Source organism: Artibeus jamaicensis, unplaced genomic scaffold (assembly GCF_021234435.1).
Source record: "Artibeus jamaicensis isolate MK-2021 breed Jamaican fruit bat unplaced genomic scaffold, CSHL_Jam_final contig_685, whole genome shotgun sequence".
Taxonomy (NCBI): Eukaryota; Metazoa; Chordata; class Mammalia; order Chiroptera; family Phyllostomidae; genus Artibeus; species Artibeus jamaicensis.
The window spans coordinates 12047501-12072912 of NW_026521924.1; the positions used below are offsets into that span (position 1 = coordinate 12047501).

At 40.2% G+C, this 25412-nt stretch overlaps 1 protein-coding gene and 1 pseudogene across 4 annotated transcripts in view; one reads left to right on the top strand and one right to left on the bottom strand.

The window, feature by feature from the left end:
- The window catches only part of RNF24 (ring finger protein 24), a 52152-nt gene that overhangs the window by 16543 nt on the left and 10197 nt on the right, over positions 1–25412 (top strand). For 3 of the 4 annotated variants that reach the window (XM_037147751.2, XM_053671308.1, XM_037147748.2), the window contains exons 2-3: positions 21025–21174; positions 24567–24609. In XM_037147751.2, coding sequence (XP_037003646.1) covers positions 21032–21174; positions 24567–24609 — 186 coding nt within the window. In that variant the 5' untranslated portion in view covers positions 21025–21031. Of the gene's footprint in view, positions 1–5680; positions 5761–21024; positions 21175–24566; positions 24610–25412 lie in introns of all 4 variants that reach the window. The other variant, XM_037147749.2, reaches the window with a different exon arrangement.
- On the bottom strand, positions 15083–16725 carry LOC119051161 (centrin-3-like; annotated as a pseudogene).

The window sequence follows — 25412 nt, forward strand, 5'->3', positions numbered from 1 at the left end:
GGTCCCCTCTGCTGCTTCCTGCCACTGTGGCCTGCTTGGTCTGTCTCAATGCTCACTCCTTCACTGGTTAATCTGCACTCGAATGTGTGACCTCGGTAAGCCTGCCGCCTTGTGCCCTCACTGGGTCACTCCATCGAAAACCCCATGCCTGGGATCTGCCAACCACTGCCCACGGACCTGGGTCAGTCTGACCGAGTTTTCCTGCGCAACTCTGCACCGCCAGTCCCTGGCTCCGCCCCTCTTACCAGTCTAGCTGAATGGTTAGTTGTTGTCAGACTTCATATAGTTCAATTTTCTGTGTTTTGGTTGTGTTCTTTGTTACTAAAATTTTGTTGCCTTTAAACTTGGTTGTGTGAGAAGGCACAGTGTTTCCACCTACACCTCCATCTTGGTGGAAGTATATTGTGTTAGTTATTTACTATTGTATACTAAATTACGCCAAAAACTTGGCAGCTTAAGAGGACAATAAGTGTTTATTCTCTTTCCAGTTTCTGGGGTCAGGGACCCAGGAGGAACTGAGCAGGGTGGTTCTGGCTGGAGGTGGTTCATAAAGCCACAGTCACCGTGGTGGCTGGCCAAGGGGAGGGCCTGATGGAGCTGCAAGGTGGTGCCCGAGATGGCTCATTCACCTGGAAAGCTCGTCCTGACTGATGAGAGGCCTCAGGTCTTCTCCACTTGGATCTCTACCACAGGGCTGCTCAGGTGTCCTCCTGACGTGGCAGCCAGCTTCCCCCAGAGCAAGTGAACCAAGAGAGTGAGGCAGAAGCTAGGATGTCTTTTATGACCTAGTCCTGAAAGACACGTAGCAGACTGACATTTATGTAATATCCTACTGATTACTTGGCCAGCTCTGTCCAGTGGTGGAGAGACTACATGAGGCCATGACTGCTGGGAGCTGAGGATCACTGGGGGCCAGCTTGGAGGCTGGTGACCACCGTGGTTAATGCCTCCTTTGTTCTACACGAGCAACACACACACACACACACACACACACACACACACCTGTGGCACCTTGAAATTCTAATGCGCTGATTCCTGAGTATCCCTGGGGGGATCCATGTGGAGGCTTTGGTTCCAGTGGAGCTGTAACAACAGCAGAGGCATCAGAAGACTGCAGTGGTCAGCAAGAGGCTTTGCAGAGGAGCAAAGGCCTGGCTAAAGTGTATGGGTTGCTGAGAGAACATAACGTTGCCCCAGGAGCCAGCCCTGCTGTGCAGTGTGGCTTAGTGCAGGCTAACTAGATCCAATGGGAGGGACGGAAAGGGTCATCTGGTCTCCGTTTTTAGATGCCCCATAACAAAGGCCCAGGGCCCTTGAGGCAGCTTCTCAGCTGGTGTGTCAAAGTTCAAGCAAAGAGTGGCGTAGAGGCACTTTGATGAAGAGGCGTCTCTGATCTCAAAGGCTTGAGTTTTCTTCATCCTGGAGTCTCCCTGGCAGAGCAGGGAGTACAGGAGGGGGTCTCCTCTGTGCCACAAAGCCAGGGCAGTGTCGGTCCCCAAATCACAGTCCCATGAAGTCTCTCCTGCCTTCCAGGTTAGGGAGCATTACTCACCCTTCCCTGGTTAAGGACCTTTATTATCCGACCATGTGCTGTATGTACAGGTCACTCTGGTTGAGTTGCAAGGAGTTCTGAGTGCTGGGCTGGGTCCGAGGCTGAGTGTATTATCAGGTCCTCAGGTCCCAGTCCTCCTCCTACCCCGCCAGCTCAGTGTCCAGCTGGGACCCTTGTGGGGGTTGGGCCGTGTACCCCTCTGCATCTCTATGGTGTGCCAGCCATGAGACAGGGGCAGGAGAGCAAGGCACAGCCTCCAGTTCTTGAGGGCAGCCTGTGCTTCCATTACGGAATTTTGGACTCTCAATAAATGGATTTTGAACAAATACAGAAGCTTAGGACCCCACAAACAGAAGACTCTTTCTTTTTTTTATCACCAAAGTCCACATTGTTAGGGCTATGGTGGAGAGATGAGATGGTGTGGGAAAGAAAGGCATGAGCCCTTCTTTAAAGAGGAACCCAGTCTTTGCAGAGCAGTGTAAACTGTGTGCAAATGGCTGTGCAAAAGCAGACTTGGGACCCAGGGGCAGTAGACTTGGACGAGCCAAAGCTTTTGGTGTCAGTTTGTCCAGCCCTAAATCATGGTTCCCTGCTAGGGGTGAGGAGAGGTGATACAGCTCTAGAATCTCTATAAAGGAGGCCCTGGGGTGCGGGACACAACGTGGCTGAGAAGGTGGGAGGCTGCTGAGAGTCGCTGAACTGAGCTGGGAATGACACGTTTTTAATCAATTGTTGATTAGATGGTGGCTCTGACTCTCAGTTTTCTACCTCTGATCTGTTAGTGGGGCAGCAGGAATCAGTGTTACTCTAATAACCCCCTGCCTGCTTCTTTGGATGCCTCTCTCTACTGGATCATCTAACCTGGGATTTTGTAAACCAGTCCTCCCTTTGGGTTTCTCTTCCACCGAGATGCAGCTCTTTTTTTTTCATGCTGGATCAAATTTGACTTTCTTTTTTTTTAATGTGCTTGCCTGGTTCTAAGGTTATTCTTCCATGACTAATGCTGACCTCTTCCTGGAGCACCAGACTGAAGTTGCCCAGTGTGTCCCAGACAGACTCCCCTGGTTGCCTCCCAGGTACCTCAGCCTGAACAGACCTGAGATGAAACTTGCAGTCCTCCCTAATCTGGCTCTAGCAAATATTCCGCATTCCACTCCACATTGCTGGAAAATGGTGGCTCCGCCCAACTAGTGCACAGCCTGAGGGCTGTAGACAGCCAGACGCCTCCCCTATTCCCACGCACACCCATGCAGTCTATTGGTAAGTCCTGTCATCTTGTCTGACATCATGACTATTTTAATGGCCCTTAACTGGTCTCCCAGCACCCTCTCTTCCCACCCTCATACTTACTACCACTGCATCACTAACTCCTGCAACCTGCACTCAGAAGTCAGAGTTACATATCTGTGTCCCTACCCTGAGCAATAATGTACCTGTGTGACACTGTGAAGGTTGCTGTCCCATCTAAGCCTTAGTCCCCCACTGGTCACAGGAGAAGTTGGTCCAGATGCTTGCCTGCGACCAGCACAAATCATGTATTTTCTGGTGAGTTATGGCACTGAGGGGCTGGCTGTGTCCTGGACAATGAGCAACCCCATGGTGGGGTGGGTGACCCGCTAGGGTCCAGAAACTGCAGTGTAAGCAGTCCTCAGAGCCTTGAGCTTCCAGGTCTTTGCATCCTGACTGCCACTTCCTGCCACCAACAGGGAAAAGTGTCATAAGCCACAGTTGAAACTCATATGTGTGTTTTGGTTTCTCTCCTGCTCTCCCCACATGCCAAAAATACACGCTCAGCCCTTTCCCATTCCAGGGCATCAAACCCAACCCTGTCTCACCTGGGTGCTAGTTACTGTGAACTCTTATATATAAATTTTCAAAAACCCCATTTTATTTGAAATGATTGTATATGCACAGTTGAAAAGATAACACAAGGAGATCTGTATAACATGGACCCCTCCTCTGGTTCCCCCCAGTGGTTACATCTCACTTAACTATAGCATAGTGTCAAAACTGGGAAATTGACCTTGGTACGACGTGTGTATAGTTCTGTTATTTTATCACTGGTGTACATCTGTGTAACCACCACCCTGTTCGAGACACTGAACTATTCCGCCCTGACTGGTATGGCTCAGTTGGTTGGCCATCATCCCACAAAGTGAAAGGTCTCTGGGTTAATTCCTGGTCAGGGCACAGGCCTGGGTTGTGGGTTCGGTGCCTGGACGGGACGTGAGCAGAAGGCAACCAATCGATGTTTCTTTCACACATTGACATTTCTCTCCTTCTCTTTCTTCTTCCCTCCCCCCTCTCTAAAAATAAATAAATAAAATCTTTAAAAAAGGATACAGAACTATTTCATTGCCACAAAGACCTCTGTCCTGCTGCTCCTTTGTAGTTACACCTACTTCTCTCTCCACCATCCTTAAGCCCTGGCAACCACTCAAGTGTCCTCTCTCATTATATTTTTGTCATTTTGAGAATGTTATGCAAATGGAAACATGCAGTGTGAGATTTGTCCATTTTTTCCCACTCAAAATCATGCTTCCAAGATCCATCCAGGTTGTTGCTGGTATCAACAGTTTCATTTTTCTTTAAGTTGTAATTCATGGTTTGAAGGTACCATATGTTTAATCATTCACTTGTAGGATATTTGGTTGTTTCCAGTCTTTGCTATTATATTCAATAAATGAAGCTGCCATGAACAGTTGATGGCATATTCTGGAAAGTTCTGGGACAAACGCCTGGAGTGCAATCGCTAGGTTGCATGGAAAGTATATTTCATTTTTAAAGAAACCGCCAAACTATTTTCCAGAGTGGCTCTTCCATCTTACATTTCCACCAGCAACCTATGAGATCCAGGTTCTCCGCATCCTCTCAAGTGTGTGGTATTGTCATTGCTTTTGTGTTAGCTGTTGTAATCAATGTGTAGTGGCGTCTCATCATGGTGTTAATTTGCATTTCCCTGAAAGCTTAAGGTTTTGAGCATATTTCCATGTGCTTATTTACCACTTTATATCCTCTTTATAAAGTGTCTCTTCATGTCTTTTGCCCGTCTTCTCGTTGGGCTTTTTGAACTGTTGCGATTTGGGGGTTCTTTTTGCATTCTGATACGCACCCTCTGTCAGTCACGTGGGGTCTGCAGCTGTTTTCTCCCAGTGTCTGTAGCCTGTGTTCTCAGCCTTTTCACAGTGTCCCTACTGAGCAAAAGTTTTTCACTTTGACGAAGTCCAATTTATTGATTTTTATGGATCATCATTTGGGTGTCAAGTCTAAGCACCTAAGCCCTAATGATTTTCCCCTCTGAAAGTTTTATAGTTGTGTGTTTAAATCTGTGACCCATTTGAGTGACTTTTTGTGTAAGTTGTGAGGTTCATAGATTTGCCCATGGCTACCAAAGGCTCTAGCACCATTTGTTGAAAAGACTACCCTTTCTCTGTCCAATGCCACTGTGTTTTGTCAAAGATCAGTCGGCTGTGCCTGCGTAGGCTGATTTCTAGGTTCTCTGTTCTGTTCCATTGATCTACAGTCTGTCTCTCCACCGATAACACTGTCTTGATTACTGTAGCTGTATAGCAGGCCTCAATATCAAGAACTGATTCTTCCCACTTCATTAGTTTTTCAAAATTATTAGTTTTCTTCACATAAATTGGAGAACAATCTTGTTTATACAAAAATCTTGCTGAGATTTTAATAGGAATTCTATTAAACTTGTATATCAATTTAGGGAGAATGGATTTCTGTGCTTTAGTGGGCTTTTCAACACATTATGTCTCTCCACTGATTTAGGGTTTTTTTTTACTTTTTCCCCTTTAACTGGCATTTTGTATTTTTAGCATATCAGTCCTACGCATCTTTTGTTAAATTTATATACAGGGTCCAGCAGAAGTAACGCCCGCTTGATTGTGGTTCATAAGTTAATAATGTGGGTGTGATGATTTATAGTTTTAATTTGAACATTTTACCCAAAATGTCATAGGATATGCTTGAATGTGTATTCTGTTACAGAAATACATGCTTATGATTTTTTAATTAAAAAAAGGGTGTTGTTTGTGCTGGACCTTTTATAAATATCTCATTGATTTTGAACAATTGTAAATGGTATTTTTTTTCTACCTACTTTGGTTATTATAGGTAAGAGATTCAGATGCCGGACACTCAATCACTCTCATGAGATACTGTGCTTAGCGGACTCCCAGAACCACCAAGGCTGTGTGGGTATCTTAGTTGACATGTAGTATTTCTGCCGTAATAAGTATTCTTTTAGTTAAAAGTCACAAACCCCTTTTAAGTGATTTAAGTGATAAAGTGGTAAGGATGGGACCTTTGCTTTTTTTTGTAAAGCCTGGTCATCTACAGAAAAAGAAACAGGTTAAAAGCTAAGGGCATGACCTAATTCCTCGGTAGTCAGGCAGGAGATAGGAGGCGAGGTGAATGTGCAAGAGAGCTTTTCCTGGGCCTGGAAAGGAGGAGACGGCCAGAGGAGTCCAGTTTGCAGGAGGTCGGGCCTCAGCACACATGAAAGTGGCACAGACTTTGTCCCTGTGAAAACCCTCTCTTAATATTTGCATCCGCATGCAGATAGGCCATCTGGTTCCTACCCTGGAAAGAGCAGGAGAGAGGCTGGAAGGGGACAGGAGTAAACTGGACAGGGGACTGAAGTGGGTGGACACTGATGGTGCCTCGCCCATTTCCCTTTACCACCCAGGACTGCTGCACATACTTCCTGCTGCAGGCACACCATTGCCTGCCTTCTTTGGAGAGTTATACTCAGACCAAAGAGAGCCTTTGTGCTTGATAGGCTATGGGCTCCACCCCCAGCAGCCTATAGCCAATAGGTGAGTGTTACATTAAGCCACTAGGTGAGTCTGATGGCTGGCACTAGAATACAGTTGAAACCACACCTCTGCCTAGCAGGTTGGGGGCTGGCAGAGGTCTTCCCCACAGCAGAAGTGAAGGCAAGGGAGCAGTGGACATGTTCCTGGGGCCTCTCTTTCCCTTGCCTCCTCCCTACCCACACAAGCCCAGAGTGGAGTCGGGTCTCATCTCTGCCCTGAACTTCCTCCCTCTGATGGCAGCCAGAGGAAGGATCTCAGTAGGTACATTGACTCTCTTTTTCCCCCTTGTGGATCTGGTAAGAACTTTGGTGATTCCCCAATGGGGTTCCCCTGAGACTATTTTTTCCCCAAAAAACACAGGAAAAAGCTTTGAACAGGTACTTCACCAAAGAAGAAATGCAGATAGCAAATAAACACAAAAAGATGTTCAACATTCAGTCTTATTAGTCATAAGGAAACTGCAAGCTAAACCACAATGACATCTCACCACACACCTATTAGAATGGCTGAAAGTAAAAGGAAGATCAAAACAAGTCTTGTGGACAGTAAAGATGAACCCTCATACAGTGTGGTTAGGAATGAGAATGATAAAACTATTTTGGAAAAAGTTTGGCAGTTCCTTAAAAAGTTAAACACACACCTACCATATGACACTGTATGTGGGGGTGGGGTCAAAGGGGAGGCAATGGTGGTCCCCCACCACTGGGGCCTGCGTGGTCTGTCTCTCTGCTCACTCCTTTGCTGGTATATCTGCGTGCGAACGCATGACCTTGGTCAGCCTGCCGCCTCGCGCTACTCCAGTGGGTCCGCCTGTTGCTACTCCTCACTGGGATCCGCCCAGGACTGCATGCGCGCCTGGGTGGCGCACCTGGGTCATCTGGTGGATCTTTCCTGCCTGACCCGGCACCGCTGCTGGCTTCACCCCTCTTACCAGTCTGGCTGAAAGGTCTGTTGTTGTTGGACTTCCGTTTAGTTCAATTTTCTGTGTTCTGGCTGAGTTTTTTGTTACTAAAACTTTGTTGTCTTTAAACTTGGTTGTGCAAGAAGGTACAGTGTTTTCACCTATGCCTCCATCTTGGCAGAAATCCTCATTCTCCTTCTATCTCAGCATTTATTCTGTGCTCTTTTTCATACATACTCTTAAGAGACCCCTCATTAATTAATGATGACTGTAAATTAAATAGAAATCAACAGTTAAATACTGATAAGCAGATTATTTATGATTAACAGTACATGTATGGTTGTCTGGGATGGGGGGCAGCAGGGGATATAAGTTATCAAATTCAAATCCCTTGCCACCTGCAACTTCTCATAAAGATCTGATGGAGTGATTTATATTGCAAATAGAGACTTTATCATTACCTAAAAATGGAAAAAAAATCTTTATGGAGCCAACATAGAATAATTACTAGGAATATGGCAGAGTAAAAACAGACCAACCGAAATAACAAACATCTGAAATTTAAAAAGTGTTTTCGAATGTGAACTTTCATTATGATAGCAAAGATAGCACTTCAGACTTGATTTTAGAATTTTGGTAACACCAACACAGAGAAAAGCTGTGCACAAATCCAGAGAAAACAATGGGGGTAAAGGAGACAAAAAAGAAAACCCAAACTGCAGAGAATGGAATTGTCAATATAGGGCTGAAAAGGATAAAAGGTACAAATGCTATTAAAAGGAACTAGTTAGTTATAGTAAAAGAAAAAGAAAACAAAACCTTGAAACACTATGATAAAAAATATAAATTTCCATCCCTTAAGGGAAAAATGGCATCAAAATAATGGGGTGGTCAGTAAAATTGAGGCTGCATGAAGATATACAGATTAAAATGCAGATGGAATAGACAAATAAGTTACATCAAATTCTATAGCTCTAGTTAATCTCCTTTAAATAAAGTGGGGAAGGGGTGAGAGTTAAAGTGGAAAGGTGCCTCAGTAAATGAAAAATTGAAGGTGTTGTTGTAGAGAAAAGTAGACCTTTGCTTACAGATTGAGAATTCGTGGAGTACTTTCTTTTCCCCCCCTGATTTGGCACTTAAAGACATACCTACTTATCAGTTCTATAAAACTGGAAAGAAGGAAAAACTATTCTCTGGAGAATAAAAGGATGACCTCAGACTTTATAATTGAGATTATAGAGAGAAGATGCATTTAGGGAAATATTTACAAAATAGCAGCCAATTTATCTTGCCTATCTCTGCCTTCTGAAGATAAAGGATTTTGAACTCTCATATCTTAGAAGGATTTTGAATGGCCAAGTACCAGAGAAGATTATAAAAGACTTGGAACGCAGAGGAAACTTCTGAAATATAAGTGGTAGAAACCGGAGCACTCGGAAGGAAGAGGCAGTGGAACCTCCAGGACTGGTAACTTCAGTACTGGGGCGGACGACTTCTCGGTGCAGGATTTGTACCTGAGGGGCTGCGTTCCACTGTCTCGGCCTCTGCGAGAACAGAAATGCAGCCTTAGCTTAACTCAGTGATAACCAGGGCCTAGGAAAATCTTGCAGACCAAATCTCACAGGACTTCCAATTTATAGATTTGGCATGAGAAATAGAATTTTCACGTGAACTTGAACCTTGATTAAATATGAATAACATTTTTGCACTTTCCCTTAGGTAAGTCATAGGGAAAACAGAATTAAAATCATTGTATAACTTTGGCGGATTTAGAGGTAGAATAAAGAAAGGTAAGTGGTTTTAAGAAGAATTTCTCTGCTAACCTTGCAGTATTCTTCCCTGGTATAGGGCTTTCTGGTGGACCTGTAATGTCCAAGTGTGTGACATTCACTGGCAGACTCTGGATATAGCAGGAAATGTATGCTTAATTCTGTTTATATAATCTATGCTTCTATACACACAGATATGTATTAACATCATCTCCTTTTAAATCATTTAGTACCATTGTCTCTACCAGCTTTTTGTACAGATGTAGGCAAATATTGGTCAAATACATCATTTTAAGTTTCTTTTTTTATAAGATTTTATTTATTTATCTTTAGAGGGGAAGGGAAAGAGAGAAGGAGAGAAATATCAATGTATGGTTGCTTCTCATGTGTCCCCTGCTGGGAACAGGCCTGCAACCCAGGCGTGTGCCCTGACTGGGAATCAGACCTCAATCGTGTGCTTCGCAGGCCCATGCTCAATCCACTGAGCTACACCAGCCAGGGCCATTTTAAGTTTCTTTTAAATTCAAAAGATAAAAAAGGATATAGATACAGATATAGATATAGGTATGACCCTGTCCTCCCCAGGGTCGTTATTCTCTCAGCAAAAGCAGCTCACGTTATCAACTTCTTCAATGTCCTTTTAGGGATGGTTTGTCTATATTCAAGCAAATTTCTGTGTTCTTTAGTAGTGACAGCTATCAAATCCAACTAGTAATAGATGTGTTCTCGGTGTTACCAGTGACATGAGGCAGGGCAGTCAGCTATGGGCTGAGCTGCAGAGGCTTCACATCCAGCACTGATTGTTAATACTGACATAGAACCTGCCATCTAGTTCTCTCAGGCCCAGGTAACTACAGGCTACCTGTAGTTACAGGTTAGTAGGGCCAGGTACTGGCCAGTCCAGTTAGGCCACTCACTGGCTCATCAGCTGACCTTCAGTCAGAATTCTGAGAGAATGAGCTCTCCTGAAGTTAATTCCTATACTCTAGCTGAACAAAACGAGGATGTATCCTGGTTTTCTTGTATTTTTAATCTGTTCCTGAGACTAGTTTGATTATGTTAGAAAGCAAAAAGATTGCATCTTCTAAAGCACAGGCTTTGGGCGCAGTCCCATTTGGGTGGGGTCTGAAGAAACAACCTGCCAGTTTGCTCTTTTATTGTCAGAAAGATGAGCTAGAGATCAGCCAGTCCAAAACAAAAGTTATATTGGGTGATAGTATTTTTAATAATTATTTTAGGTGATGATGTGAGTAAAAAACTCATGTAGAAAGTAACTGTTCAGTTGCCTTGGTGTATGTCTTGTAGCTAGTTTTTCTTGGAGTGCTCACTGCTTAGAGCTCAGTGTTCCGTGGATACTTTATTAAGATTTATTTGTATGCAGATAATTGGTTCTGTCTGCCCTAAAAAGTTTTTTCCAAGTTTGGCTCCAAAATAAATACAGATACCCCTTGACTTGCGGTGGGGTTACATCCCAATAAATCCACTGTAAGTTGAAAATATCGTAAGTTGAAAATGCAGTTAATACACCAAACTTACCAAACATCGCAGCTACCCTGCCCTACCCTACCTCAAACCTCCTCAGAACACTACCTTAGCCTACAGTTGGGCGATTATCTTGAGTTTCATCTCAAGAGTAATTGCCTTCCTCTTACCAGAAGCAGGAGACACAGATGGGCATTTTGCAGACATGATGAGATGTGAAAACAAAAAACACACATCCCCAAAATGCTGGCAACACAGCACACTGTAGAATATCAGTTGTTCATCCTGGTGATCCTGGCTGACTGGGAGCTGCCATTCGCTATCGCCACCCAGCATCACAAATATCAGTAGCCTGGGAAAAAAATCAGAACTCAAAGTACAGTTTCTACTGAAAGCATCTCACTTTTACACCATCATAAAGTGGAACTGTCATAAATTGGGGACCATCTGTGTATAAAAAGCAGTAGATTTTCTCTTTTCTTGGAAGAAACAGCTTAGAAAATATAATGGGAAAAAAGATCCTATTCTTAATAGGAAAAAATATATACATAATAACTGGGAATAACTAGAGAAAAGTATAAAACCTCTATGAATAAGCTATACAAAGCTACTGAGAGGCATAAATAAAACTTGAAGAAATGAGAAATCATATGCCTGGATGTAAAGACCTGTTCTCCCTAAAGTAAGCTATAAATATAATACACTATTGGTTAACTTCTCAACAGGATTTTAAAAAATTGCTTATCTCAAAAAAGAAATAGCCTTGAAAATATTAAATAGGGCCCTGGCTGGTGTGTCTCAGTGGACTGAGTGCTGGCCTGCCAACCAAAAAGTTACCAGTTTGATCCTAGTCAGGGCACCTGCCTGAGTTGGCAGACCTGATCCCTGCTTGGGGGGCATGCGAGAGGCAACCAGCTGATAGATGTTTCTCTTGCACATCACTGTTTCTCTCACTCTCTTTCTCCCTCCCTTCCCCTCTCTCTAAAAATAAATTTAAAAAAATTTTTTTGTTAAGAAAAATATTAAGCTCTGGCTAGTGTGGCTCAGTGTGAGTGCTGGCCTGTGAACCAAAGGGTCACCAATTTGATTCCCAGTCAGGGCACATGCCTGGGTTATGGGCCAGGTCCCCAGTAGGGAATGTGCAAGAGGCAACCACACACTGATGCTTTTCTTCCTCTCTTTTTTCCTCCCTTTCCCTCTCTAAAAAAATAAAATCTTTTTTAAAAAATAAAATAGCTCATATCTTTAAAATAAATAAATAAATAAATAAATAAAATATTAAAAAGGAAGAGTAATGATGAACATATTACCCTATTGAATATGAATTGTTGTTACGCTGAATTTACATTAAAACAAAACATTGCATGCTGATGCAAGACATAGACAGAAAAAAGGGAACAGACTGCAAAGTCAGAAACAGACCCATGTATAAAAAGTGATCTGAGAAAGGTAGAATCTTATAAATGCTACTAGAACAAATGACTGATCATTTAGAAAACAATTTTAGGTCTTTTTCCCATGCCATAGAGTCAATTAAATCTAAATATTTAAATAAACATGCTTAACCATGTAAGTAGTAAGAGAATGCAAGTGTGTATTTCTATAATCTGGTGTGGGGAAATCAAAGACAGAAACCACAAAGCAGAGTCTCAGACTCAGCGCCAACAGGGCAATGGCCAGGCCAGAAGTTGACTTTTTCTAGTGTACTGGGTAAAAAAGAAAATCGCGCAGTCCATTTTTTTAATTTTTATTTTGATTTAAATTTTTTATTTATTGATTTTAGAGAGAGACCGAGAGGAAGGGAAGGAGGGAGGGAGAAACACCAATTTGTTGTTTCACTTATTTACTCATTCATTGGTTGCTCCTTGTATTGGCTCCACCCAGGAATCAAACCTGCAACCCTGGCATATCAGGACGATGTTCTAACCAACTGAGATACCCAGCCAGGGCTAATTTTTATTTATTTATTCTTTTGATAGAGGTAGAACTATTTATCTTCTTTGAGAAAAGCAACAATAAGTGACCATCAACATTTGGTTCAGAGTTATAGAGTGATAGGGAATGGTGGAAATTGTGACATATGAAAGCATGCTGACCTCATCCCAGGTGTGCCCCTCCCCTCCTCCCAATTGTGCAAAAACATGGCAGCCTGAAGGCCCCAAGGCCACTCAGCTCAAAGTGATTGTTGCCATCCATGCAGGAATGAAGCTACAAGAGTTACGAATCATCTGAACTCTCCCCATATAAATTTGAAAATTGCAGATTTTATGTTAAATCTCCCAAGTTTGAAGTGTCATCTCAATTTTTTAAACTTATGAAACAAAACATTCGCAGGCCAAATTCAGCCCATAGGTCTCAGAGTTTATGAACTGTAGCTGTATAGTTTTGCTTTTGGTTTCAGGATTATGCTTACCACCTTAAATGACTTGAGATGCTTTCCTCCCTCCCTCCCTCCCTCCCTCCCTCCCTCCCTCCCTCCCTCCCCCCTCCCTCTCCCTCTCTCCCCCTCTCCCCTCCACCCACCCACCAAATACAATTCTTTGGATAGCAGAGGAATTAACTGTAGAAGTTTAGATTGACTTCCACATCTATTGCCATGAGGGTCTGGGCATTTATGTGAAGACAGTTTTATTTTTTCTTGAGCTAGTTTTGATTATTTATATTCCTATAAAAATCACACATTTAATCTAGGTTTAAATAAATTATCTTATAGTTTTTATTTTAATCATAGCATATCAATAGTTTTTATCTCTTTCTCATTTCTTAATATTTTCTTGATTGTTTGACTTCAGTTCCCCTCTGGATTTTTTGTTTAATTTATCTGTTTTTGTTTGGCTTTGTTAATTCCTTCTAGTTTGATTTGTTCTTTTTCTAGCTTTTACAGTGAATTTTTTGTTCAGTTTTCGTAATTCTTTTTATTCTTTTTAAATTGATAATACAAGTATTGAAGATTATGAGTTTTTCTCTCAGTGCAATTCTTTTTCCCCCCAATGTCATTAATTTATAAATGGTCTGTGGCTTGCTTTGACTACCCCTTGGACCCAAGTCATTTCAAAGATTTTTTTTAAATTTCCAAATAGTTAGTTTTTGGGGTTTTTTTTTTGCTTGTTTATCAGGACAGAAGAGAACAACTAAAATCTGCCCAACAACCTTATCCTTGTTTATTTGCTTTTTCCTGGTCAGTAACCTTCCATAACTGACTCTCCTCACCCCTAACACCTTCTTTTGCCTTCACCTGAGGCTGGTATTTAGGATGGTGGCTTCAGACATTTTGGCAAGTTACTCAGTTTCCTGGGTCTCTCCCATGCAAACACGAGGTATACATGTTATTAAAATTTTGTTTGTTTTTCTCATGTTAATCTACCTTTTATCATAGGAGGGTGTCCACCAAGACTCCAAAAGGGTAGAGGGAAAATTATTTTTCCTCCCCTACTGAGCAATAGGCTATATCTATATCATATAGCTTAGGTGTGTAGTTGGCTATACATAGCATCTAGGTCTGTGTAAGTGTACGTACTCTATGATGTTTGCACAAGGACAAAGTCCTAAACGCATGATGCACTTCTCGGACTCTGTCCCAGTTGTTAAACAGGTCATGACTGTATTGTGATAAGATGTATATTGTAATCCTTAGAGTAACCACTGAGAAAATAACTACAATACTATACTTTTAAAAGCAGCATATCTCTCCTGGGCATTTATCCCAGCAGAATGAAAACTTATGTTCACACTATACCCTGTATCAGAATGTTCATAGCAGCTTTTTTATAATAGCTCCAAACTGGAAACAAACCAGATATCCTTCAGCAGATGAATAAACTGCAGTACATAAACATAACCATGGAATACTACTCAGCAATATAAAGGGACAAATTATTGATACACGCAACTGCCTGGATGAATCTCTAGAGAATTATGCAAGTGAAAAAAAGCTAACTCCAAAGTTACATACTTTATGATTTCACTTATATATCATCTTTGAAATAACATTTTAGGCATGGAGAGCAGATTGGTCATTGCTGGAAGAGCTTAGGTACTAAGGGTAAAGGGTGGAAGTATGTGTGGTTACAAAAGGGTATCACTAGGGACCCTTGTGATATTGTAACTGTTCATTATCTTATTTGTGGTGGTAGCCACACACATACACACTCCTACACAAATGAGTACAAATGAAACTGGATAAATCTGAGTAAGATTGGTTATATCAGTGTCTGTTTTTTGTTTGTGACATGTTATAGTGGTAAATATAACTAATATATAGTTGTGATTTTATATGGTAAAATGTTAACCATTGTGGGAAATTGGCAAAGTATATAAGCGATCTATTATTTCTTTTTTAAAATACTGATAAATATGTGTACCAGAACAAAAGTGACTACTAATGAATGCTGAATAAAAATGTGTACCACATGATTCCATTTTTAAACTTTATATATACAGGAAAGCTACATTATAAATACAAAGCTATGAATTATTAGAGTGATAACAGTTCTGTTCGTACAAAGAAACTTAACAGTAGTAAAATAATGAGTACATAAGGTGCTTATTTTTGGTCGTTCTGGGAAAAAAAGCTAAGGTTGGGAGATTTTTTACATTCCTCCAAGCACAAAAATAGAATATAAGATGATAACTGTAACATTCTTAGTGTTTATCCTTGTAATGCTTCAAATGTCACCAGTCATAATAGCAATGAACTCCTTTTGATTTATTTCTCTATCACCATCTTTATCAAATTCTCTGTCATCACTCAATGTTTTCACCCAGTTCTCTAGCAACATATCACAAATTTCTCAAGCTTATTTTACCTGAATAATCATCACCAAATAATTTAAATGCCTCCAATATTTCTTCATGTGGATCTCTTTCCAATATCCAGTCTGTCACAACTTCATTAAAATCTTCAAAGATAACTTTCCCTGTGGCTGCTCTGTCAAAATCTTTCAGAATCTTCAGCACAAAAATAGTCACCGGGATGTAAAGTACAGCACAGGGAATACAGCAGTAAAGTTGTGATAACTGTATATGGTGTCAGGTGAGCACTAGAAATATCAGGAGGAGCATTTTGTAAAGTATGTGATTATCTAGTCACTATGCTGTACACCCGAAACTAGTACAAAATAATATTGAATATCAGCAGTAATTGAAAATAAAATTTAAAAGAATACCTTCAGTACATCAGCTTTCTTTACATCAAACCCTGGCGCTCTCACTGTCGCCTTTGACTCCTGACAATCTATTACTTTATCTTTGTCAGATGGTTCAAAAGCATCTTCAATTTCTTATTCCTGTTTTTCAGAGAGCTCTCTTTTTTCCTCTTGTTCTGTCGACTACAAGTTCATTTCTCAGAGCTAAGCTCACCTTCTCTCTGGGCAGAGACGTTCATCTTGAGAACTTGAACCCCCTCCCCAAGGGGGAGGGCATTTATGGAACACTCTACCTAATGAGAGCAGAATACACATTCTTCTTCAGCACACCTGGAACATTTTCCAAGATAGACTATGTATGTAGGCCAGGGGGTTATAAAAAGTTTCTTAAAGGGCTCTATAGTAAATCTTTTAGGTCTGTTGCCTATAACGGTCTCTGTCACAGCTATTCGACTCTGCAATTTTAACTCAAAAGCAGCCATAGATGACACATTGACAAGTGGACGTGGACGTGTTCCACTAAATTTTATTTACAGAAACAAGTGAGCGGTGAGGAGTTTGCCAATCCCTGTGCTAGGTCATAAAACAAGTCTCAATAAATTTAAAAGAATTGTAACCTAACTTGATGGGATTAAATTAGATATCACCAAAAGGGAATTTGGGAAATCCATAAATATTTGGAAATTAAACTTTATACTACTTAAGGAGTCCATAGGTTAAGGAAGAAATACAAGGAAAATTAGAAAACATTTTGACTGGATGGAAATGAAAATACAGACAGCAAACAACAATAATGGCGTGACTGCCCAGTGCAATCTGCAGATTCAGTGCAACCCCAATCCCAGTTCCGATGATCTTTTTGCAGAAATAGAAAAGCCAGTCCTCAAATTCTTAGGGATTTGCAGGAGGCCCCAAATAGCCAAAACAATTTGGGCAGGGCGGGGGACAGAGTGGGAAGATTTCATTCTTTCCAGTTTCTAAACTTACTACAAGGCTAAAGTCATCGAAACTGTGGTCTGGCATAAAGATAGACATACAGATCCATGGAGTAGATTTGAGAGTCCAGAAACAAACCCAAGACATCTATGATCAATTGATTATCGATGAGTGCAAAGACTATTGAATGGGGAAAGAATCATCCAGAAAATGGTGCTGGACAACTGGAGATTCACATGCAAAAGAATAAAGCTGGACCTCTCCATCATATCCTATACAAAAATTAACTGAAAAAAATACACCAATTACCTAAATAGAAGAGCGAAAACTCTTAAAAGAAAACATAGAGGTGAATCTACATGACCTTAGAAATGACACAAAAGGCATAAGCCACAAAAGAAAGAGAGAAATTAGACTTTATCAGAATTACAATTTTTTGTGCATCAAGGGACATCAAGAAAGTGAAAAGGCAAACTGCAAAGTGGGAGAAAATATTTGTAAATCATATATTTAATAAGGGTTTAGTATCCAGAATACACAAAGAACCTTTACAACTTAAAAAAAAGTTCAGCTTTAGAATAGGCATAGTACTTAAATAGCCATTTCTACAAAGATACACAAATGAAATAAGCACATGAAAGAATGCTCTACACCATTAGTCATTGGAGAAATGCAAATTAAAGTCACAATGAAATGGCACTTCACACCCATGAGGATGGATATTTAAAAAATAAAAAGCACAGAAATAAACAAGTGTTAGTGAGGATATGAAGGAATTTGAATCCTCTTACATTGCTGATAGGAATGTACTATGGTATATAGCCACTGTGGAAAACAGTTTGGTGATTCCTCAGAAAGTAAACATAGAATTATCATATGATCCAGCAATCTACTTTTAGGAATATACCCAAAAGAAAACAATTAAAAACAGATACCTAAGCAAATCCTTGAACCCAAATGTTCATCAAGGGATGAATGGATAAACAAATCATGGGATATACATATAATAGAATATTATTCAACCACAAAAAGAAATTAAGTACTGATATATATACTACAGCATGAATATGAACCTCAGAAACATGCTAAGTGAAAGAAGCCAGATAAAAGTCATATATCTGGTTGAGTAACTCAGTTATTTAAGCGTCATCCCAATACACTAAGGCTGCAGGTTCAATCCCCAGTCAGGGCATAAATAAGGGCATAAGTGAATCAATAAGTGGAAAAATAAATCAATGTTTCTCTCTCTTCTTCCTCTCGCCCTCTAAAGCAGTTAAGTCATATGTTTGATCCCATATATATGAAATATCCAGAGTAAGTAAATCCATAGAAACAGAAAGGAGTTTTGGTGATTGCTGGGTGTGCAGAGAGGGAAGGGCATAGGGAGTCACTGTTTCATGGTACAGGGTTTTATTAAATTTAGAGTGATTAAATATTTTGCATTTAGATAGAGGTGGTTGCACAATGTTGTGAATGCACTAAATGCCTTTAAATTGCTCACTTTAAAATAGTTCATTGTAAAAAAATACAAATAAATAAAATAGTTCATTGTAATATGAATTTCACCTGGTTTTAAGATTCTCTTAAGAAGTTGTGATAAACCTAAATTTCCTAAGTTATATTCAGAAGTACCACTTTTGTAATAATCATTTGCTACTTGACTTAAGAAATTTACTTAATAAGTTATTTTGTTGATTGTTGCTTAGAAAATTAGATAATTGATGCTTACAAAAAGAATAATAGGACATAGTTAAAGCAGAGGTTAGAGAGAAATTTGTGGCTATAAATGTCTGTATTAGAAAAGAGTACAAAATCTCAAATCAATAACCTACACTTCCACTATAAAGAAGCTAGAAAAAGAAGAGCAAACTAAACCCAAAGAAAGTAGAAGGCAGGATATGATAAAAATGTATTAAATTACAGGTTCTCTTTGGAGCCAAATTCTCAGGTACCCTTTCCCTTTTGTATCTTGGTGAGAAATCCTGCTGCCAATAAAATATCCATCTTCTGTTACTTTTCTTTAAATTAAACTGATTAGATGGTTTGGAATTTAGAAATTTCAGGAACTATTCATTATACAAAGGGTGAGAAGATTTTCATGTAATTGGAGTCAGAAATGCAAAGTAAGATCCAGCAGTGCATGTATGTTCTTTCTCCTCTTCACTCCAACAAAGTTACTAAATACCTTTCACATTTGTAATATTAAAAGGCAAAGAATGCTTATTACTAGGATGATAGTCTCCCCTTTTAAATATTATCTTATTTTAAAAGGTTATTAATACTCATGCTAAAAAGGTATGATGAAAATATCATAAAACTAATGTATCACTAGACCAGGATTAATATTTTGGAATAATACACCATCTAATTAGGCTGTTGATCCAACATATCATTCATAGCTAAGCAATTCAGTGAATGAAAGACAAAACAGTCCTAAACTGTATTCTGCATCAGAGTATCCTCTGCCAGCCCCCACCTCTCTAGTAATGGGTTGGAAGGCCCTGCCAAGAAGGGACAACTCAAAGGGAATTATCAGCAGTCAGCTCCCAAGAGCACTGAAGAAGGTGTCCCTTCCCTGTTATGACAGCACTACCTCTAATACTCTGCACGTCAGTGTCTCTGTTCAGAATTCCCCAAGAGTTCCTTGCTGGTGCCACCCAGTGCAAGGACCCATGCAGGGGCCGCATTCTCACACTAGTAGCTCACTCCCAGCTGGCCTGGCGCGATGGCTGCCTTAGGCAAAGATAGGTTTCCAGGTTCTGCGTCTGGGCGGCCACTTGACACAAAACCTGGCATTGTGTGCAGAGGAGCTCCCTGAGAAAGGAGCACTGGGTTGATAGAATCCTTTCCAGAGACTTATGTTTGTCAAGGCTTCTTCTATGTTATTTACTACTTTTCCTCTAATGTCTTCCTTCCCCACAGCCCCCACTGAAATGCACACACACACATGCGCACATTGAAGCCTTACATGAGATGAGAAAATTGAGGTGTAAACGGGTCAAGTATTGACATCTAGCTTGTGACATTCTGGGAACAACATCCAGAATTGCCGAGTGCAGACTTGCTGCTTTCCCCACCACACCACTTTCTGTCTGTTTGAACATTTCTCCATCCTTAGTCCTCTCAGTATGGATGTGTAAATCTCTTATTTCCTAAACTGAGAGTTATTTTACCAAATCTAATTTGTGTGGTGAAGGATATTTCTAAGGGATTGAAAGGGTTACTGGACCCAGTTCCAACACAGGGTGGAGCTTTTGGACCCTAGCAGGATGTCCAACAATTTAACTAAATCCTGACACTCTCTGCCCAGAGATAGCATCAGAGTCCACAGGTTAATGGCTCAGTCCTACAAGACTCTATCAAGACTGCACACACATGCGTACACTTAAGACACCAGACTCAAGCCTGTTCTCTTACCTGTGCTTCTGACCAACCAGTAGAGGATGGAGGCTCCAATGCCCCCTCCAGCTCATAACGCCAATCGCAAGTCCAGATCCTGAACTATACTTCTGATGAACTGGCTCTAAGTCGGTCATTCCCACAATCCCCTCCTTGGTTTCAATTATTTGCTAGAATGGCTCACAGAACTCAAAGAAACATTTTACTTATTAGTTCATTGGTTTATTACAAAAAGATATAACTCAGGAACAGCCAGATGGAAGAGGTGCACAGGACAAGGTTTGTTTGAAGATACTTGGAGTTTCCATGCCCTCTCCAGGCACATCACTCTCCCAGCACCTCCGTGTGTTCACTGGCCTGGAAGCTCTCCAAAAAAGGACCAGTGAGCTGTCCATCCTTATATTGTTTTCAGAACTTGCCACATTAACATAACAAGAGATACCCATTTCACTCCCCAGAAACTAAGGGTTTCTAGAGCAATCAGCCAGAAATTGTGGACAAGAATCATTACACACACACACACACACACACACACACACACACACACAATTTATACCCTATTTTCCCACATATCTTCACATTTCCCTTGACATTAATATTTATGGACAATACCAGAAACAAACAATTCATAAGTTTTAAATCGAGTGTTGTTCTAAGGAGTGTGAGGAAACCTCTCACCATCCACACCTGGACATGAACCCTCCCTTTGTCCAGCATACCCACGGTGTACCTACAGAACAATAAAATCTTTTGAGAGAGAGGGAAAGACCACATTCACATAACTTTTAATCTCTTACTGTGCCTTATTTATAAATTAAACTTTATCATAGGTATGCACATACAGGAAAAAGACATAATGTATATAGGGTTTGTTACTCTGTGGTAGTCCACTGAGGGTCTTGGAACGTATTTCCCAGAGATAAGAAGGGAATTCTGTAATGTACAAAGATGATGCTATCTTGGTCCTTAGCCTTTACAACCTAATTTTTTATTCTTTTTCCCCCCACAGTTCATCCATGAGCTCAGATTTCCCGCATTACAACTTCAGGATGCCTAACATTGGATTCCAGAATCTGCCTCTCAACATATATATTGTGGTATTTGGCACTGCTATATTTGTCTTCATCCTCAGTTTACTCTTCTGTTGCTACTTGATCCGGTAATCAATTTTCATTCTATGTTACTTCAGAGTATGTTAAACAATCAATAATAAATTAACTTTCTGCCTTTAGGTTAAAATTTTTTGTAAGATTGTGGGGGAGACAGAAGATATCCTTACCCCTTCTAGGTTCTTTCGGCTAGTCTAATAATCAGACTGACATGGGACAGGTTAACAAAAGAAAAATAACCAAATTTAATTACACGTATACCCGATTTTTCGGACTATAAGACGCACCCTGCTCTCCCTACCAAACTCCCCCACCCCGCCAAATTTGGAAGGAATAATGGTGGTTAATGCTGCCGTTGAGTTCTGTTTACATTTACATTAGTCAAATATTATTTATTTATGATATTAAATATTTTACCACATTGTTTGCTTCAAAAATTTTTTCCCTATTTTCCTCTAAAAGCCACATGTGTCTTATGGTCTCAAAAATACAGTATATTCAGCCATTAAAAGGAGTGAATAACTGATAACCTGCTACAGTTAGGATGAGCCTCAAAAACATTATATTAAATAAAAAACCAGACACAAAAGGTCACATATTGCAGGATTCCTTTTATATATGTATTTTGCATATTATCCGTAGTAAGCAAATCCATAGAGACAGAGCAGATTATAGGTTTCCCAGAGAAGAGGGCACTTGGGAGTGACTGCTTAGTGAGACCACATGTTTTTGGAGGGTGATGAAAGTTTTGAACTAGAGAGAGCCAGTGGTTACACAACATTGTGACCACACTAAACACCACTGAATTGTACATTTTAAAATGTTCGATTGTAAGTTATGAGAATGAAAATAAAGAAATATTAAAAATTTTATTAAAGGATTAAAAACCTGAAAACAAGCCCTGGCTGCTCTGGCTCAGTAGATTGAGTGCCACACTGTGACCCAAAGGGTCGCCAGTTCAATTCCCAGTCAGGGTACATGCCTGGGTTGTGGGCCAGCTCCCCAGTAGGGAGCACTGGAGAGGCAACCACACACTGATGTTTCTCGCCTTCTCTTTTCCTCCTCCCTTCCCCTCTCTAAAATAAATAAAATATTTAAAAATAAAACAACAGAAATTTTTTAAAATAAAGTAAAAGCCTGAAATATGAAATATTAATAAATATATAGTAAAAAATGAAATGTATTATCAAAGCGTTCCCACAGAGACTGTAAGCCAGGTAACCTCACCAGTGAATTCCTTCAAACATTTAAGAAAAAGTACCATCCTTAAATGACCCTTCCAGAGAACAGAATACTTCTCAACTCATATAATGAAGCCAGCATCATTTTGATTGAAATAATACAAAACCTCACAAGGACATTACAAGAAAGGAAATTATAGACTTGGGTCTCTCATAAACAAAATATTGGTCAAATTCAGGAATGTGCAAAAAATTAAAAGGTAGTACATTAAAACCAAGTGGGCTTCATTCCAGGGATTAAGGTATCAATACAATATACCTAATTAATAGTAAAAAGGGGAGGAGGAAGCATTTGAGACTTCTGGTCAAGATAGAGTGGTAGGAGATATGTATCATCTCCTCGTGCAACCATAGAATTATAAATAGATCTCAAAACAAGTAACACCCAGAACCGTTAGAAAATTGAGCTGTATGGAAATCCAACAACCAAGGATTTAAAGAAGCCATTGAGTCAGATGGGTAGGAGGGGTAGAGTCAAAGACAGGTTCGAAAGACCTGGTGTGGCACAGAGAGGCAGAACAGACTATCTCACATTCGCATATGGCGGATGAAAATTGGGAGGGATACCTTGGGAACAAGTGATCCCAGCCCCAGGCCAGGTCACCCAGCCCAGCACTGGGAAGATAAATCCCCATAACTTCTGGCTATAAAAACCAGCAGGGTTTGGGGAGGCAGAAGAAACTGCTGGATTTTCAGGAGACTCAGCTGAAAGGACCTGCACAGACTTAGAATGTATGCACAGCCAGTCACATACAGGAAGTGGGTGGAGTGACTGGAAATGGGACAAGTGCCAGGAAAACCTCCAGAAGCCAGGCAGCAGTATTGTCCCCTCCCAGAGCCCTCTACTTACCCAGGCACAAAATGGTGAAGTCTTAGACAGAGGAGAAAAGATGGAGAAAGAGAGGGAGAGAAACATCAATGTGTGGTTGCCCCTCAGGGGCCACCTACTGGGGACTGGCCTAAAACCCAGGCATGTGCCCCGACTGGGAATGGAACCGGTGACCCTTTGGTTCATAAGCCAGTGTTCAGTCCACTGAGCCACACCAGCCAGGGCAACAATGTTAAAGTTCTTAGCCAATGCAGAACAAAAAGAGGAATAAAAGAAATGAAATATAGTATAAAGAAATAAAATACATAGAGATTATAAAGGCAGAGTTTAACACCTATTTGTAGACAGAATGATTGTATATATTTAAAAATCCAAAAGATTCTACAGATAAACTATTTAAAATTAATAAGAACTTAACAAGTCACTAGATACAAGATGGATGTACAATATCTTTTTTATATAGTACCAACAAAGAATTAGAAAATTAAAAAAATATCATTTATAGTACATTAAAAATTACCAGATTCCTAGGAATAAATCTAATGAAAGATGTGTAAAGTGTTCTACCTAGAAATATATAGACAGAAATTAAGATCTAATAGAGGAATATACTATGTGCATAGGTTGGAAACTCAGTCTTGCAAAGATGTCTGTTCTTCCCCAACTGATCTATAAATTCCACACAATCTCAGTCAAAATCCCAACAGATTTTTCATAGAAATTGATGAGGTCATGCAATTTATAGTTAAGAACAAAGCTTGAGTACTTATACTACCAGACCCCAAGACTTGTTACAGAGCTCCAGTACCTAAAACAGAGTGCTAGTCACCTAGCACCCAGATCTTGCTTTCTAGATAACTATTCTCCTGTAGAGTGAATCAAGGCTCTTTGGGAGAAGTGATTAATTCCACAACTGGGGCATGGAAAATAGAAGATGAGTCTGGAACATCTGTCAGTGCCAGTAAGCAAGGGAAGGAAAGAGGGCATGTTGACTGAAAGAAGCTAAAGCAAAAGAGTTAGCTTTTGGATACCAAATGATCCATTTATGCGAAGCTCAAAAATAAGCATCATTAATCTACAGTGATAGAAAATCAGGATATTGGGTACCTCTTAAGGGTGGATGTTGATTAGGAGGAATCATTTAAGGGATACTGGAAATATATATCTTGATCTTGGTGGTAGTTACACTAGTATGTATATATGTGTGTGTATGTATTTTTATATAGTTAAATTCTTAAGACTTTTGTACATTATTAGATGTACTTGTTTTTAAATTAAGAAAAATATTAAATATTGAAACAAGTGGACTGTCATCAATATAAAAATTATTATATTGGAAATCTTAATATTGCATTGTTCATTTGTCTTCTAGGCTAAGACATCAAGCACACAAAGAATTTTATGCCTACAAACAGGTAAGAAATTTACTTCAGATTGGCTTTGATCATGTTTTTTACCCCCTAGAATTGAGAACTTATATTTCCTCTCATTTTAAACTAGAACTTGTGTTCATTTTAGCATTTCACTTGCCAGTTGGCAGTACAAAATAAATCAATCTTAAGTACTCTTCTTTCTTATTATTTGAATTTATAGAAAGTTCAGATGATATAGTAATATAATTTTTTCCTGTAAAAGAAAGTTTATTTAGAAAGTCACAGAGGGTCTTCAACCTCACTGATGTGATGTTACAGAACTGTGGGGGGGCTCCACCCACAGAGCACCCCCATCCACCACAGATGAGAGTAAGTTTACCTAGGCATGATCTGCTTGGGGAGGAAAGGTGGCCAATGTCTCAGAGGAGAAGGGTCTTGAGCCTGTTTTTTCATAGGTTTTATCGGGTTTAATTTGCATAGGAATACAGGTCATATACATAAAGCTCATCATTGTCAGGCAGTAATGATCAAAGAATAGAAAATATTCAAAGAACTCTGGGATCCTATTCTGAGTCAGAGTCAGATAGATAGAGGAAAACAAACTCATTTTATGCTTGGACCCTTATCAGTTAAATTGAGGGAATTCTTATCAAAGCAGGTTTCACAGGATTTTATGCATTCTTTCTTAGGCCTGATCACCCCAGGAAACCGCCCATTCCAGCACAGGGCCACACCTGCCTTCCACATTGTTTCAGGCTTAAGTCAGGAGAGGGAAGTAAAGCAGCCAAGAGATTAGGAGACTTTTTACAGATAGAATGACAACTCAGGCTCTTGAAAAGCCAAGG